Source organism: Trichosurus vulpecula, chromosome 2, assembly GCF_011100635.1.
Source record: "Trichosurus vulpecula isolate mTriVul1 chromosome 2, mTriVul1.pri, whole genome shotgun sequence".
NCBI classification, from domain to species: Eukaryota; Metazoa; Chordata; class Mammalia; order Diprotodontia; family Phalangeridae; genus Trichosurus; species Trichosurus vulpecula.
This window is the reverse complement of record NC_050574.1, coordinates 74812878-74831516: the sequence shown is the minus strand read 5'-3', so window position 1 is coordinate 74831516 and position 18639 is coordinate 74812878. Positions and strand designations below refer to the sequence as shown.

Here is an 18639-nt window from a genome sequence, read left to right as displayed (position 1 = left end):
AAGAATCAGGGAGCCGCTGGGGCGGGGCAAGGAGGCGCAAAAAACGGGCTGGGCCTCGTCGTGGCCGGGGTTAGAAGGCCCTGAAGCTAGGCGGCTGAGTTGACTTCCCGCGAGGGACAAGCATCTGTTAAGCACCCACTGTATGCCAGGCACGGTGCTAAGCACTTTACCAATATTGTCTCATTTCGTCCTCACAACAAGCCTAGGTGATAGGTGCTATTAATTACCCCCATTTTACAATTGAGGAAACTGAGGCAAACAGTTTAGGTGACTTGCCCAGTGACATCTGGAGCGCTTACTCTGGGTTCCGTCTACACTGCTGTGTACCTGTGCCAGGGTGTAACAAGGGTAAGTCGAATGAGACACCTGCCTAGGGCAAAAGGCGCCAGGGAAAAGACAAAATTCACATCGAGCACCCGAGTGGGTCTCACTCTTATGATTGAACAGCAGCTTCCTCTTCTTGCGTCCACATATCTCTCCTGTTCCCAGGATGGCCCTGGGGTTCCATCCAGGGTACAGATCCCTCCCTGGGCTGCACAGGTCCTGCATGATTAGCCCTAGTAGGCAGAAGAGGCTCGCCAGGCTGTACTAACTCCTCCTACAACCTTCCATGCCACCCCCGGACTTCTCACACTGGAAGTGCTCCATCTCTGTGGCTTCTCGAATTGGGTGGTTGCTACCAGAAGCTCCCATTGAAGGAGGCCCCCACAACCACTGCCTTTTCTTCACCTGGCTGTGTGGTGGACTCATCTCCATAGGCCTTCCAACCAATCCCCCTCCCCCAACTCACCTCCCCTTCAAATCTAAGTTCTTTGAGGGTCCCATCACTTCTGAACAGTGCTGGGCACTTAATAAATGCGTGTTGAATTGATGGGCGTTGCAGTGTTTCCTGGGCAATTCTTCTAAACTAGTGGTCTCCAAACTTTTTTGACTATCATTAAAAAATTTCAAGCAAGCACCCTGATAAGGATGCTAATTAGGCAAGATGGGTGGTACAATGCACAGAGTGCTGGGCCTGAATTTAAATATGGCCTCAACCCCTTACCTCTATAACCCTAGGCAAGTCACTGAACCTCCATCTGCCTGTGTCCTCAAAGTGTAAAACAGGGATAACAGCACCAATCTCACAGGATCCTAGTGAAGATCAAGAGGTATTTGTAGAGTGCTTGGCCCATAATAGGAACTATAGAAATACCAAGTCCCTTCCCAGTATCTGTATGTTCACTTATTCACACATTGCATGTATGTGCTTTTCTGGATATGGCCAATATGGGCATTTGTTTTGGAGAGGGAAAAAAATACTTGATAAAATGGAAAAATTTTAATTTTAAAAAGATACCTAGATAAGATAAAAAATTTGTATTGGTATGTCCTTATACTAATAATTATGTACTTCCTAAAACTTATACAAAAATACATTTTAGAAGGATGGGATGAAGATGAAACACTTGATCAGTGTCAGTAAGGAGCCATTAGAGCACACAGTCAGACCTGAATTTTACAAAAATTGCTTTGGTGGCAGCAGCATGGAGGGCAGCTTCTGGAAGAGGAGAATTCATGAGAGAAATGAAGAGGGCATGAACTTAGGCAGCAGCTGGGAGAGAAGGGGATGGATGTGAGATGTTGCAGAGGGAGGACTGGATGAGTGGAAAGATAGCGATGTCCTCAACAGAAGGGGCAAATTTGGAAGACAGGTGACTATAGGGGAAGAGATAATGTAATGATTACAGTATAAATGGGGGGGGGAAAGGGGGGTATCTCACTAAAACATCTCACTTAAGAGCCACCATGCCTCCCAGAACAAAGGCTATAACCTCGGTTTTAACCCTTTCTCCACTAGTACTCTGTCCTCAGAGTCATAGTCTCACCAGACTCTTTGCCCTTGACCATCCCCCCAACCTCCACTTTCCATTTCTAGGAAGGGGTATGACAATCTACAAAAAGGCAGAGGCTGCCCTCCTAAGAAGCCTTACCAAAGTGGGGGAAGGGGGAGAGGAAGAAGGTGGGGAGGCCAGTGAAAGTTTTCTCAGGGACACTTCTGCAACTTCTGCCTTAGGTGCCCAGGGATATGGCTGATCTGAAGGTCCAAAGTATGGCTCTGGACCACTGAGGGAGTTGTTATGATGAAGGGATAGAGAATAGGTGTCCTTGCAAACCTCAAAAAAAACAACCAGAGGGATTGGTTTCAATCTATCTACCCTCTCCTGAATTGATACATGAGATTTGGAATGAGGTGGGGTTTCTACATATCTTCGCATCCTCCAATGAGTTAATCACCTGGGATCAAGCCACTGCCTTAAACAATCTGAGTCCCTGTGTTTACCACCACCCACCCCCAACCACCGCAGTCCCCCTCATTGTCAGCAGCTGGAGCCAAAGTTCCCATTCCCTTGGGCCCCTGAACTCTCTGTTTTGTATTTAAGGTACAAGCCCCCGGTCAGAACACTTTAGACCCAAGCTACTACTGGGCCTTACAGCTCAGTTGTGATTTAAGTGGTAGACTGGATGCTATTGGTGTCTCCCAAAAAAAGGCAGAGTTTATTTGGCAAAGGCCCACAAACTTCCAACAGTGTGACTAAGGTAGCAGGATTTGGAAGACAGTATCACTTAAGTGAAAAAAAAGCCACTGACACTACCAAATTTAAATAAGCATTTAATTAGGATTTCATTAGTATTTAATATTGCTTTTTTCAATTCCAAAAAGTTAAATTTCCACTTCTTAGCAGATTTTTAAAGTACAATATTAACTTTATACAAAATGAGCAATTAAGCAAACACCATTATTTCACATTCTTCAAAAATACAAATTCATATTTACTTGTTTTTTGGGTTTGGAGGATTCTTCCTTTGGAAGTACTGAACCTGTAACTAACATTTTCACATTGCTCAGTGGAAGTCAGTTGTTCCCATGTTTCATATTTAAATAAATTCCTTTGATATAGACGTTTACATAATCCTAATAAAACTGATATCCGGGATTTTAAAAACCATTACCGAAAGCTTGGGCCGATAGGTGTGTTAGAAGTGAAAACAACGGAGAGTCTCAGTGCCTGGTTGGATGATCTAGGCTGGAGTCACAGCAGAAGGCCTCCTCCCGGCCTCCTCCCAAAGAGGAGCTAGGAGTCCTCACCCCCCACCCCACCTTACATCCCCAAGGAACCTGCTACTTCCCAGTAATAATACTCTCTCTATCTCCAGAATATTACAACATTGGATGTGGGTGGTTGAGTCAGGCAAAGAGCTGCAGCCTTAAGCAGGCACAAGGACAGGAACAGAAAGAGGCCAGGAGAAGGCTGTGACTTTGTACCACAGTTGGGGAAAAAGGATATTGAGAAGAACAAGAACAAAAACAAAAAACCATCCACACCATCCCATTCCTACCCCCAGCCCTGCCTGATTCTGCTGAAAAGTTTCTTGAAACAGAACAGCAGAAGCTGCACTGAGTTTAAAGGGCCCTCTGCAGAAGAAGCCCAGCAGACTCTGCTGGGAACACAACAGATCAGGCTTAGAAATCTGGAGACAAGAACAAGAGCTTAGACTTTATACATTCTGACATCAATATCCAGTTTAATTTGCATTTTCAGTGCAGACAGAATCCAACTGTAGAACAGGAGATACAGTGAGACAAAATACCAAAAATTAGGATTAGCCCAGCCCACAATCATCACCTTAAAAACTATGGATCACACTGGGAAAGAATTCCCCCCCAATATGTCAAAGGGAACATTCCAAATGAAGACTTAACCAATCAGAAATATAGGTATCATTTCCTTTTGCTCTCTCCCTCCCTTCCTCAAAATGAGGAAGGATCAGCTCCCTAGTTTGCCCACAGAAGTCACTTAGAGATTTGCTCTATAGGAAAGTCCTTTTGGGTTGGAATTTTACTTTAAAACTTCTCATCTGAACTAAGCTTCCAATGAGAAGATGAAATCAAAGGATTAAGGACTGTCCTCCACCTCTGATAAATCACCTTACAGGACTGAGGTGAGCTCAGTTTACTGTAGCCAATGAACACTGAGGGAGTTTCCTTTTGTGGACAAAGAAGAGAAAGGAAGAGAGCTGGGAATGGTTCCTTCTTCCTCAATACAAATATTTGTGATTGGAAGTCCAGTAAGACATTTAACAGTGCTGCTGCAGTTACAAAAATCCAATGAATTCCCTGACTCTGTAGGAGTCTTTATAACAAGACAATGGCCCTGATTGCCAATATAAAAGTCTAGAAGGTGCAAAGTTTCTGCCCCAAGACCAACTTGTCCCTTCCCTTTAGGCTTTTCTCACTGCCCTCCCAGGGCAGGAGAAAGACAATGAACTGCAGCTGAAAAGAGGCTGTGTCTGTGTAGGGGGGTGATCTTCAAACAGGCCAAGGGAAAAGTGATGAGCAGCTCTTCAGGAGAGCCCCTCTCCCCCTTTCAGCCCAGGGAACAGGGAGAGGGTTTGCATAGATTTCATAGTTGCTAGGAATGCATAATAGTGTTTCCTTACAGACAGGGCACCATGTTGTGGAACTGAGCAACACCGAGCCTGGGCCAGGCCAAGGCAGGGTCTGCGTAGGGTAACATCCACCAAACTACAAGTATTGCACCAAGGTAAGTGCTTTTCTCTTCACGCCTCCATTTTCTCAGAGAAAAAAATAAAACTTTGTGGAAAATATATATACAAAATAAAATTGCAGCAATCGGGTTAAGGATAACATAACCTAAAGTGCTTTTAAATTTGTATTATTCTTTACTATACCAGTACGAGGTTCTGCAAACTCATCTCTCTGGAAACATTCGCCATTGTACCAAGTCTCTCCCATGAAGCCTTAGCCTCCATTATTCCAAACCAGTCTGTAGGTCCTCATCCTGACCCTCCAAGCCACAGGTACACCTAGAGGTTCCCTTCCTGGGGTCCTCTGACCCCTTGAGGATTCTACACTTCATGTCTCCCTCCTTATGTACCATGAACTCCTTCTGGAAAAGGCAGAACTCAATAAATAACCCCAACCCTAGTGACCAAACCCCCAAAAGGTGAGTGGCTGTGAAGCCATACACCGTCAGCCCCACAATGAGAAGCTAGGAGGCCTTTCCCCATCATATTCCCTCCCCCTCTTTTTTACTTATTCCAGAAGGAGACTCTTCATGGATGGGCACAAGTGCACAAGCTTGCATGCATGCACACACACACACACACACACACATACACACACAACACCTCTGAGGACCGGCAGTGCTGGTTGTCACTGAATCTGGAGCATAGTCCAGTTTGAGAACACAGTTTAAGGCAGCTTGGTGGTGCCCGCCAAGGCTGACTTTCCTTGCCAACCACCTCAGCCTATAAATTCCAATTCATGGTATGAAGCAATCACCAAAGAAGCAATGAGATAAGGCATGTCTCAATTACCCTTCTAGGCCATGAGGCCCATGAGCAATTCCAACCTATAGGTGCAGCCTTTTCTTCTAAAGTCTACAGTACCTCTGTAGTCTCTATGGGGACCCCAGTCTTACAAGTTTAAGAAACCAAACTCCCACCTAAGGGTCTTTCTGGTCCCAGTTCAACTCTGAGCTTGCTCCTCTCTGGGTCCAAAGCACCCTAACCTTGTTAGGGACCTAGCTTGGAGAGGATGCCCAGCCCAGAGTTCATGTAGACAAGAAGAGAGTTTCTTTTATATCCATAGGAACTTGAAGAGACTGGAAGAGAAGAATGCCCCCTCGAGTGAATGACCCCGCCTTCTAAGTCTGCTTATCACCACTACCATTTTAAGGGAATTCCTTATTTATCAAAAGCTGAATGGATTTAAGAACTCTGATCACTGTAATCTGGACAACTTCTGGTTGTTTAATGATTCTGAGGTTTCTATGATCTGCCTGACCAAACCCTAGGGTCATCACCAAGTGACAAAAACCTTAACTTGTTCAACTGAAAGTCTGTACGTCTGAGCCACTGCATGTGGCTTTTCTACATTCCTCCTCCTCTTATGCTCAGCATAGGCTGATCAATGAAAGTTGACAAGAATTGGCACCTGGAAAACCATCTATAAAATAATGTGACTATCAAAAAGGACAGTTTTTAATAGGCCTCCTTAATATTTCTGGGTCCAGGCCTGAATCCTCAATGAGCCAGAATCGTATTGGAGGAGTTTGGTCGGTTCAGATTCAGAAAGGGGTGAGAGGGTGCAGGCCAGAACTTTGTAGCTCCTCTCCTATCCCCCTGGACCTGAGCAGAATGGTCTCAGTTGTAAAAGGTGTGTGTGTGTTGGGGGGGGGGGGGGCAAAGGTGGAAGGGGTCTTTGAGCTGTCAATAAAACAGCATGGACAGTTGAAAAGATAGCATAGGTTCAGCTCCTTCAAGGAAGCCTCTCCATTGCAATCAAGTTATTGATACTTCTAAACATAAAATGATATTACTGAATGTACCACACTGCAGTAACAGGAAGCCCACCCCCCACTTTTCCGGGAGATAAGACTTCATCTACTCCCCTTTTCAACTACTTTCCAGCCTTTGCTTCATTGCTCCTGGAAAGGCAAATAATTTGCCCTGATCAAACCTCTCTTTCTCCTCACAATGGTAACAACCTTTTTTAGGGTGAGGTAGGGAGAGGGGGAGGGGCAGGGAATCTCTGAACAGCCTGCAGTTCAGAGGTCAAACTGACTGCCCTGGGTACCTACAAGGCTGTCTTGGGAATGCTGGCTTGGGAAATGAAAGAGGCAAATATATCTTTGTGGTCATTTGGTGGCTAGGGGTCAATGAGGAACTCAAGCCCTTGGAAGAAGGAAGAAGGTAAACTCTTAGCTGTCCTTGGCCTAAACATATGGGGTCTGTAGTATACTCTGGCTCATGGGACATCCTATTCCCTCCAAATAGGAAGTAGGAAGGAAAAGGACTACAGAGGAGGCAGAAGGCCCAGCCTACTTACTGGGTGGAACTAAATTTCTGAATTCTCTGGGCAAAGATGTCACCACTCTTATGACTAAGTCACAGAAAACAACAAAAACTAGACGATGCTGTTCTTAAATGAAATGACTTGGAGCCATGGCCAGAGAGAAGTGGATAAAATTCTATAAAGATCAAAATTTTTTTTTCTTTTTTTCTTTTTTTTATATAATGCAACATAACAAAACATTCCAAATGAAAAAAAAAAAAACCTTATTGCAACACTTCAGGCTTTTTGGTGGAAGGGGGATTTTTTTAAATTTTGCTTTACTTTACCCTGAGTAGGTTAGAAGATCATAGTTTTCATATCAAATTACTAAGCTATGTTGCACATGTCAACAAAGAAATTATACTCGTTTGCATTAGTAAGAATACAGGGCAAAACCAGACAGGAAGCAGCTGATTCGCTGGACCAGGACCCCAACTAGGGCAGCCTACCCAGGCAACTCCACTTCATCTGAAGACTACCTACAGCTCTCCTGACAAAGTCGGCCCACCTTTGCTCTGCAAAGGTCAAGTGGCCCAAGAGAGGGCAAAGGTCAACAAAGAGACTCTACACCAAACATGGTAGTCAGCTCAAAGGTACAAACACCTTTCTCTCCCTGAAAGGCACCATAACCTATAGCTGCCAACAGCCAAGAGAGACAAAGAAACCATGACTACCTTGCTAATGTCCACCCTGAACATGCATCTTCCACCCAACACAAGTCAGTGCCCTGCCTGGGCCCCAAGCCAAACATCAGGCTCTCCGGGACCCTGTCTCTGCAGCCACTGGCCTCAGCCTTCTCTGAGGCTCCTTGCCATACACCAACCACACCTGAGTCCTGTCCAACACACACGGCTTCTTCCTCTACTAGCACTCTTCCCCCTCTTTGGGGTCACTGGCTTGCATTTCAGTTTGTGACTTAGTCTCAAATCTACCCAGAATCTACCCAGGGAAGAGAGGCACCCTGGGAGCTGTAATGAGACTACACTGCCAAAACTGCAAATGCCCCAATACAAGTAATAATCAATCTAAGATTGATGGAAACCACACCCCTTTCAATTTAGAATTTTTATGCATACGAGTAACCTTAATTTCCATGTTCACATGACAATAAGCAAAAGTGACATACAGTGCAGCCAAAATAGTTCATTTATAACTTAGCTTTTTTTGTCTTTTTTTTTGTCTTTTTGTTGTTTTTTTTTCTCCAAAGATCAGTTCCTTAAAATGGACATTCCTGGGATGGGAATAAAGAAATGATGTCTGAGAAGTATGACTTCCCAACAGCAAACCTCTTCATCCTTCAAACTTCTGACCCCCAGGTGGAGGCCATCTGTTCTTGTAGCTCTGCTCAGAAGCGAGCGAGCCAAGGGTGCTTCACTTAGCAAAGCTGCTGGCTAAGCCAATATCCTCCTCCCCCTGCAGTAGTGCTTCAATGGGAATCAGGTTGGATGGGGTGTCCGGGCTCTGGAGGGACAGGAACTCTGATACGTCCATGGCACTTAATGACTCAGTCTGAGAGTCTGAAGGGTTCTCTTCCTGTCTACTCCGGCTGCCAGAAGGGGAGCAGGAGGAGGAAGAAGATGACAATGAGGCAGAAGATGGAAAAGTCTGGGGGGGTAGATGGAGGGATGGGCCATCAGGGATCCGAGGGCTCGGCTCTGGAGGAGGTGGTGAGGAACAGCCCTTCCTCCGGCTGCTGCTGCTAGCAGCCCGGTCCTTGGCAGAGTCCCGGCACGCACACTGGCATTGACAGGCCTCCTCCTGTTTGATGATGATCACAGGAACACTGAGGCCAATCTGCTGCACGGAGCTCCCTGGGAAAGAGCAAAGGGGAAGAATGGACGCTGCTCTAGTGGAAGGAGAGCAGGGAGCAGGGGTTCTTAACCTGAGCTCCAGAAACCTCAACAGATTGCAGGGGAGTCCATAAATGTCACATTCCTCATACTGAAAGGGGTTGTCACAGACTCCAGCAGGCTCTCAGAGGTCCATGATACTCAAAGGCTAAGAACTTTCTCTGGTGCTGGGTTTGGAAACCTGCTTTCGGTTGTAGCTCTGCTGTTACTACTAGTTTGGGGCAATTTTTTTTGATATGTGATTTCACAGGTATCAGGTATGGTAAGGAAAGGGGAAAGGAAAGAAACTGCCTCTCGCATGTAAGACAGAGACTTCTCTGCAACTAAAAGGTTAACCAGTCTCTCCCACCTCGCATGTACAAGGACAGGCTGAGTGTCTGGAAGCAGGTGTGGTCACTGTCTTCTATGTGGGAGGCAGCAGGGGAAGTGGGAAGAGCGCTGGGCTGGAAGTCAAGAGACCGAGGTTCCAGTTACGAGCTCTACTCCTACCTCTAACTTGACCCCAGACAAAGTACTTCCCCTCTCTAAGCTTCAGGAAACAGTATGTGTAGTGTTCACCTTACTCAGCTGTTGTAAGGATAAAATGGGATAGCAGATACAAAATATCTCATAACATACACAGCAAAATGCTCCATCATTTAAGAAATAATGTGATAATTCTGGTCAAAGTCTGATGTGTGTACAATCCTTAGCTAGGCTTGATGGGGAAGGGAAATTTGAGCAACAACGTGTTAATTCCCAGGGGAACTAGAAGGAAAGCAAAGGAGCTCACACTCGCCTCTTCCTCAACAATAAACTGAGATTCATAACCTTTCTGCCTTGGATGAAGGAAGAACCTGCTTCCATAATAAAACTCAAAATGGCAAGGCTGAAGGCACAAGCACAGAACTTTTCAAGTTTTACCAATGGAAAAAGAAGAGCATTTAGGTTCTAATAAGTGAGCAGGATATAATGCTGAGTTGGCTGAAGCTAATGAAATATAATAAAGCTGCAAAGCTGGCTAAGACAACAAGACAACCACGAGTGTTCCAAGGGCTCTACTTTCTCTGGGAGGAAAGAGGCAGGAAAGAAAGCACTTACCTGCACTGCCAGCGACAGGGACTGCAGTGGTAAAAAACACTTTCTCTACCTTAGAAGCCTGTTGCTGAAAAAAAACATTATAGTGACCAAAACAGGGTAGATGTACAAAGAAGCCAGTCCTTCCCCCACTGCCTCCTGCCACCCAGAAACCAAGCTACCAGAATCCATCCAATTGGAGGCCAGGCTCATCTGTGCTTCCGAATGTTCACTGTGCAGGCAGCAGCCTGCTAATAATGCTCTGGGGGTCAAGCAGGATGGAAGACCACTTATCAAGGATGTGGATTCAGGGAAGGATGGAAGAGACTAAAGGGCTTCAATAGGCCTCTCCAGCAGGAATATTTTATAAAAACACTTTCAGAATGGTTCTAAAAGGACAGGGCAGATGCTGTTGTCCAGGTCCTTGGAGTAGGTATAAGAATGGGTCTCTTCTAGCAGCCTGGCTTTGTCTCAGAGAGGAAGCATGTTCCATGAGAGCTATTTTCAGGCTATATGTGAAGGGAATAAACCAAAGACAGGGTATTCTTTCAAATAACTAGAACCAAACTTGAAGGTGTTGCCTTTGCAACCTTCTAATCTGACATCCCCCATCACAGAAAAACCGAATAAGAAAGAATAAGAACACGTTCTTCAATAAGGCTCTAATGAAAGATACTGGAGCTGAGTACAAAGATCACTGGATTCAGAGTTGGAGGACCCAGGTTCAAATCTCAGCTCTAATACTTACTACCTGCAAACTAATTTACCCCCTGGAACCTTGGGTAAGTTGTTTAAACCTCTCCAAAATTAGATTGGACTAGCTGATCAAGCAATCAATCAATGAACACTGATTAAAGCATCTTCTATGTGCCAGGCACCATGCTAAATGTTAAGAACACAACAAAAAAGGGAACCAGTCCTAATCTCAAGTAGCTGATCTGGAAGGTCTCCTTCCCATGAGGATTCAAGGATTCTACCATTCTAAGTAAGTACAAATCCCTCCACAAGCTTTACATATTCACACAACTCAGTGTCTGGTACTCACAATTTGCTCTTGGTTTTGGGGAGGGCCAGTTGCACCATTGAGTATCCACTGTAGATTCTGATCTCCCATAACTATGCTGGACTGCAGAATAGCTGTGCTGGGAGTTGGGGTGATGGTTATGGTGGGATTGTTCGTCAGAACAGGGGTGGCCCCCAGAGGCAGAGTCTGAACCAGAGCTGGCATGGCCTCAGTGGTAGTTGGTGGTGCCGCTGTTACTGGGGGAGCCCCAGCAACGACAGAAAGTCCTGGTACAAGGGGCTGCGGCGGCTGAGGGTGCGGAAGAAACTCTTGGTGATTAGCAGCAAACTGTGTGCTGTGGGCAACTGGCCCTTCTGGAGGCTGTAAAATAGCAGGGGGGGTCCCAAATGCAGCTGGCTGGGAACCAGTTCCTATGGAGGGAGCAGTCAGAGGAGGAGGAGCGGGCGGTGTGGAGGCGGGTAGTGCAGACTGGGAAGGCTCGGAGATGCCAGGCTGCAGTACAAGTGGAAGAGATAAAGATGCTGAATCTCCTGTGGAGGGCAGGACAGCGGTGACTGACTCTGTATCACCATTAAAACTTTCACTCAAGGCAGCTGGCAAGAAAAAGAAATAAGAATGTATGCACTGAGTTTCCCAAGCCTGGCCCTCTTCCCCACACACACAGAGCAGTCACTGGACACCTGCAGTCACGGACCCTCAAAGAAGCCCCTCCTGCAGGCAACTTCTGCTTTTAGAGCCTCAGAGAAAGGTGGTCAAGACCACCAGGTCCACTGGCAACCTCAGTCCTGAAATTTGAGGGTCTCTGCCTGAGCCGAAAAATCTCAAGTACTGAAGCTCTGCTTAGGAGCATCCTCGGCTTCTACAGCTTGGCCTGCCCTTCTGGAGCAGAGGCTCTTCAGAGAACCAAGTCCAAGTCAGCAACACTGACATATCTGGGGCCCTAGTGTGCCTCTGCCTTTTCCTCAAAAATGGGTGTGATGGGCCCAGGGCAAGCCCCATTCTTCCTAAAAAAAAAAAAAAAGCCAGCTAGACTTTTCAAGCCTAACAGCTCTAGGGAGGAAGATTTCAAAAATCCCTGGCTTTTGGAAAAGGGTCCACAAGGTCACGTAAGCTGACAGACCCTACCTTAGAAAGCCAACACTAAGCATGCAACCCACCCGCCTGACCAAGCCCATGCTCAGTTAAGGAACAAACCTGTCTGCTTGTTTTCCTGGATTGTAGTATCATCTGAGTTCTGGAACATTGATTCAAAGATGATTGCTGGTGAAATTGTGCTAAGGTCTTGGCCATGTGTCTAGGAAGGGAAACATGCCAAAATGTGAGGAGAAATAAAAGGAATGCTTTCTACCCATACTTGTCAGAGTTTCCTAAAGCATGGCCTTTGGAGGGGATGGGACCTTTGGAAAAGGTACAGTGGAAAAAAGGCTGCATTTGGAAATCTGCCTTTAAATTTTAGCTTTGGGTTTCTTCTTTCTCTCTCCTCCCCCCTCACCATACCTCTGTAGCCCTGAGGAAGTCACATCTCCTCTGCAGGCCACTTTCCCCATTCATAAAATTAGCAAGTTGGATTAAATGATCTCTAACATCCTTTCCAAAGCTAAACCTATAATCCCAGGACCATAGTCACTACAAGCTAACTTGCCTACAGTTATAAAGGAGGTTAGTGGCAGAGTGCATTCTAAAACCCAGGTCTCCAAATTTCCAGTCCCACTGTTCTTTCTATGTTCCATGCAGCAAGAGTCATGGCAGTCTGTTCTAGAGCCTGAAGTGGGGTCCTGGCTTTTCCACCACACAACCTATCCCAGATTTTTGCAGCACTCTTATGTCTTCCAGATACAAGTGGAAACCAATCTCTCTCTTGCCTCTTTGTGGGGATCTCCAAGCATCAGACTGGCTTCATTGTTCCTATAATCTTCATTAATCAGGAAGAAGCTTATCAGGATCAGGCAATCTGGCAGGGAGAGGTAGACCTTTTCTATCACCTCATGGGAGGAGTTGTAGAAGAGGGTGTTTACCAGTCCACTGCCTACTATCTACCCTGCCTGGAGGCCTCAGGGATGCAGAAAACATTCTTCTGTAAGGCAAAGCCCTAGTTAGGAGCACTTAAGATGATCTGAGAGATGATAAGAAGACATTGGTATCCAAGATATTCAGGCACCTCAGCATAAAATCCAATCTCCTACCAATGCTGAATCCCTTCTATCACATCCCTGACCCATGGCCATCTAGACCATCACTCTACTTTACTTGAATACCTTCGGCCATGTTGTTAATGCCTATTTATTTTGTACCATACCACACAGAGCCAAGCCTTCATCTGACAACTTGTTGGGGTAGAGGGAACCTTGGGCTCTCCAAGGCTGTGCCAAAAGAGCACATGTGCTGGCAGGCCTGACTGAGCTAAAAAGGTCTGGCAGAGGCTCATGAGTCTGGCAGCCAAGGGCAAGCCCAGCAACAGGCAGAGGTTCATCACCAGAAGGCTCATCAGTGGGAGATGAATTTTTTTTGGCCCACTGCCACTCCATATGACTTCTGCAAATGGGAAAAAAAAATCACCCAAAGAATCACGTCTTCAAAAGGAAGAGGGACTTTAGTACAATTCTGAGAAGTGTACCAAACAGCCTGCATAAGCACTGACTGAAGGCATAGGTTTGTGAAAACAAGAACTCATTGGGATGGTGGGAACATTTCCTAATCCTAACAGAGCAAATTAGGGCCATCAGAGCTGAGGCCAAGACTGCCTCTTCTCTAGAGGAAACGAGGGTGGTGGGGATCAAAGGTTTCCTTCAACACAATGTCACAAAAATCAATCATTGAAAGCACCCTGTCATATAAGATAACTACTACATACATATCCTTACAAAGATTTGCTGAATAAAGGCTCTAAATTACCCAGCAGAGGGGTGGGGGTGGTGGGGAGGCCCTCAGAACAGGACCAAATCAGAGAAGGTTCTGGTTGGAGAGGCAATGCCCTGGCAACCCAAGGGCAGAACTGCACAGAAAGGCAAATAGCCAGGATGAAAGAATGGAGGTCAACCGAGTCCAGAGGAAGGCCAATACTAGTCTGTCTGGTTTGGGGTTTTTTGGCACTGCTCTCGGTCCCATATATCTCAATGGACGAAAATTATACTTACTGTATTGGAATTTTCTCGTAGCTCAGAATCCTTGGATTTGAGGCTCAAGTCGCTCAGACAAAGTGAGTGGTTTGTGTCCTGCAGTGTTGGGAAAAAAACCCAAATCAGCACTTACAGGAGCAAGCATCAATCCAAAGCCATAGGGGCTTCTATCACTTACTAAAAAGAAAGTCACTTAATTAGAAACCTGACTACCCCTTTATAAAAATAGGCTGCAGAGATAGGTTTCCATAGCACAATATGAACAGCTGTGCTTCAGGCTAGCACTTCTCAGATGTTTGGAGCTGTGAACCACTTCAATGCAGCCAATGACCCAGAAGACTCTACCCATCACCACAAAAAGCAATCTCCTGTTTTGGAGGACAGGGACTTCTAAAGAGTCGTGATTTCATCTGGGTGGGGGCTCCCCCCACTGTTGCAGGTCCTAAAGCTTCCACCCTTCATAAAACATTTCTACCCTTTGTAAGATGACGCACTTCATAAACTGCTGTGGTCAGAATGATTCATTACATGGAGCCAACATTCTGGGGCTGAGCTTGATGAAACACTGATAATGAATCACAGAATACTAGAGTTAGGAGGGACCTCTGAGGTCACCTAAACCTAAAACACAGGTCCTTCCTACAATAAATGCTCTCCCTGCTCTCCTCCATCTCTAAGACCCTCAGCTTCCTTTTAAACTCAGTTCAAATACCACCTTTCGCAGGTGAACTTTCTTGGTCCCCCCAGACACTAGAACCTTCCCCTCTAAGCATACTCTATGTATCTTATGCATATCTGTGCAAACATCGTCTCCTCCATTACATTAGTCAATCAAAAACATTTATTAAGCACCTACTAGGCTAGGGACTGGGCTAAGCACTGAGGATACAAAGGAAGGCAAAAAAAAAAAATCCCTTCCCCCAGGAAGCTTATAAGCTTTTTGTATATCCAACACTCAGCCCAATGCCAAGAACATAGTAAGTGCTTTAAAAAATGTTGATTGACAGTTATCCACTGGTTTGAAAACCTTCAAAGATGTGGTATATACTCCTGAAGCAGTCCATTTATGAATGACTCTCATTTTAAACAGATTTTCCTGATGCTGAACAGAAATCTATGTATCTGCTCCTTCAGCTTCCAGCTCCTGGTTCTGCCCTCTGGGAATGAGAACAACAAACTAGAGCCTTCTGAAGCACCTTATAAACCCTTCCATACTAGAAACACGAACAGAACATGGGAGATTCTACAGACAAATTGAAGGACTACCAAGGACCAACAGACTCCCCTGGGAAAGCCAATGCTCTATTGCATTCTGTGTGTCACGAAGGCTATGTAGTTAGAATGGCCAAGCTTGACCCTAAAGAACAGAAAATACACCTCACTCCCTTCTTTGCAGAGGTAGGAAACTATGGGCACATACACATACTAGTGAAGGCAGCAGGGGTCCTAGCTAGTGTTGCTGAACTGCCCTCCCCTTTCATTATTACAACCTCCTCTCTGGGGAGGAGAGAAACAGATTTGAAAATATGTGACATAGAAAAATAATAAAAAATATTTTTAAAAGTCAGTGCATTCAAAATTGCAGAGTAGCCCATTAAGGCAGCAAAGGACCAAGAGCTTCATTTTATAAAGGCTCAGAATGAGCCCCAGTCAACCAGGGGAGGGAAGGAGTAGGGGTAGCAGCAGACACCACATACTGGGATGGGGGTCCAAGATCTTCCCCTTATTAGCAAGGGGGAATCAAGGTGAGTCACTTGACCTTTATAACATGCTCTTGAACCTATAAATGGGGATAATAATCTACTACCTGCCTCACATGGCTACATGAGGGAGATACTTTGTAAATCATGAAGTATCACATAAATATGAGTCCTTGGAAACTCAATCCAGATGAATTTCAGGATACTCTTCCTCATCAAAAGGCATATCCATCTGGACACAGTTTGCTACTCTCTCATCAACAGAAATGTGGTAAAAGAACAAGCTTTAAAACACATTTACCTTGACATTACCCAAAGCAGCTAAGCAAGTATCCTGTATTAGGGAGATCAAAGCATAGGAGAGGGAACAAGAATCCCGTACCTCGGACCCGCTGTTGGGAAGTGCACTATATGAATGTCCTTTGTTATCATGACCTTTCATATGACTTTTGAGACTGTACTGAGTGCTGAATGTCTTCTCACAGCCATTACTGGGGCAGAAGAAGGGCCTTTCACCTGAAGGAAGGACAAAGTTATTTTTACCCTAAGTTAGCTTTACCCTAAATGGATTCTGCTCGCTCCCCAACCCCCCTTTAATTGACTAAAGGAAACATGGATTCTTGTGTGGGCACTTGGCATCCAGGCAGAGAGTAACACGGAAAGCTTTGCACATCAAGTTCTAACTATCCCCCACTGTAAACTCTGAATGGACAGAGCTCTGAACATAGTCTGACATTCAAAAGTTCAAACAGATGAGCAATTCTTCCTGGGTTCTGTTTTATAAGAACTCATGCATTTCCCCCTATCTCTTCGGGATATTTATTACTGATGAAACAAAAGGAGAGAATAGAAACAGTAGTTCCCCACGGAAGTCAGGACAAGCCCAGTTCCACTCCTGCTGGCCTATGTATGACCTTGGGTATGTCCCTTCCCTCCAAACCTCACTGTCATCCTCTACAAAATGACGGTGTCAAACAAAATGATCGCCAAGTTTTACGATCTTACCTTTGAAAGTCACACATTGATGGGGGAGACTAGGCTAATCAACCTTGATCTCTACTTCCGCACAATTATGTAGTCAACCATTAACTACAGAAAACTTGGAATCAAAGACGTGGGTTCAGGTCCTGACTCTGCTTCCCTCCTAGCTTTGTGACCCTGGGCAAGCCTTTGACCCCAGAGTTTCCTTATTTGTCAAATGGAAATAGCAATACTAACTAATACCTGACACACCAGGCTATTATGAAGAATGAATGAGATAATGGATCTAAACAATTGGAATCACATTGCCATTACATTTATAGTAAAAAAAACAAACTCACCAGTGTGTGTTCGGACGTGTGTTTTCAGGTGGTGGCTTGCTGCAAACGCCTTCCCACAGCCATCGTGATCACACCTGAACAAGTCATTGAAATACAAAGAAACAGCAGGCATCAGCTAAGGGGGAATTCTAGCACCAACGACTTCAGTACACACCAACAACATTAATTCGCAGAACACTTCGGAGAAGGTGGTAGAATGAAGCCTCAGTGACCTATCAGGGTTCAGAAGGAATTAGCTACAGAGGGAAGAAAAGCTCTACTAGCAGTGGGTGGCGTGAATGCTGTGGATTTCATGACAGGGTAAGACTTTTCACTCACTACTTTACAGAATGGCATTTTCATCCACACGGCTGCCCAAGTGATCTTCCTCCTACTTGGATCTGACCGTATCACTACCCTCCTCAATAAACTCCAGCGGCTCCCTAGTACTTCTAGGATAAAACATAAACGCTTCTATTTGGCTTTTACAGCCCTGCCCAGCTTGGCCTCAGCCTCATTCCATGTGACTCCCTCCCTTCATGCTACGCTCTAGACAAACCGGCCTTGTTGCTGGTCTTCACACACAACACTCCATATTCCTTCCCCAAATCTTTGCACCCCTGGCTCTCCTCACCTCTGCCTGAAAAGAATCACATGATTATAGATCACAAGATCATGGATTTAGAGCTGGAAAGGATCCCAGAAGTCATCAAGTCTAACCCCCTTGTTTTACAGATGAGGCAACTGAGACACTGGGAGGTGAAAGGACTTGCCCAGAATCACACGGGTAGTCACTATCTGAGGCAGGATTTGAACCCCAGTCTTCTTGACTTCAAGCACCTTCTCTAGCACACCACTTCCTTCAAGATCAGGTCAAGCACCACCTTTTGTATGAAATCATTCCTGCCACCCACATACACACAGCCCCAACCGAGCCCTGGCCCTCCCCTCCCTGGACCACCTTGTTTTATATACAATTATATTGTTTCATATACAATTATCGTGGAAGTGCATGTCATCCCCCAAGGAATGGAAGCACCTTGAGAGCAGGGACTACTTCCAGTTTTCTCTAACCCCAATGCCTGGCACACAGTAGGCATCTAATGAATGCTTGGTGACTGACTGAATTAGAGATGACTACTAGAAAATTCACACAAATGAATGCCCTAAACATGAAATAAAAATAAAACCAATCAGAATTGGTTAGTTACAACGTATTCTTACAATTGAGTCATCTGACAAATGAGATTAGGCTTTTTATCAACATAAAAATCCTGGGGTCCAGTCTCTGACCATGGACATGAAGGCCCTTCCCCGCTCTGGGTCTTCAGGTTCCCTATGAAATGAGTGGGCTGGGCCTCAGGGACCTCTATGGTCTCTTCCAGCTCTGACAATCCTGCAAATCTACCATAGAAAAGTTTAGTCATGCCAAACACAAACACCAAGGATATGTTTGTTTGCACGGGCCCTGGAGGAGAAATGTCAATCCATCCAAACCTGAGCAAGTCAAGCTGGTTCACCATCTTGACCAAAACAAACCGAGGGCAGCTATGTGACCTCGGGCTGTAATAACACCTACTTCACAAGGTTCTTGGGAGGATCCACTGGAGACAATATGTATAAAGTGCTTTGTAAAAACTTAAATTGTAGAAATATTAACTATTATTAAATCATTTCAGTTTCCTCAACAA

At 45.3% G+C, this 18639-nt stretch overlaps 1 protein-coding gene across 1 annotated transcript in view; it reads right to left on the bottom strand.

Moving 5' to 3' along the window:
- Positions 1-2655: 2655 nt before the first annotated feature.
- The window catches only part of MTF1 (metal regulatory transcription factor 1), a 31820-nt gene continuing 15836 nt past the window's right edge, over positions 2656-18639 (bottom strand). Inside the window, exons 5-11 of the mRNA XM_036745066.1 lie at positions 16970-17043; positions 16030-16163; positions 13966-14043; positions 12026-12125; positions 10853-11424; positions 9832-9895; positions 2656-8712 (exon numbers count right to left, since the gene is read on the bottom strand). Coding sequence (XP_036600961.1) covers positions 8273-8712; positions 9832-9895; positions 10853-11424; positions 12026-12125; positions 13966-14043; positions 16030-16163; positions 16970-17043 — 1462 coding nt within the window. The 3' untranslated portion in view covers positions 2656-8272. The remainder of the gene's footprint in view (positions 8713-9831; positions 9896-10852; positions 11425-12025; positions 12126-13965; positions 14044-16029; positions 16164-16969; positions 17044-18639) is intronic.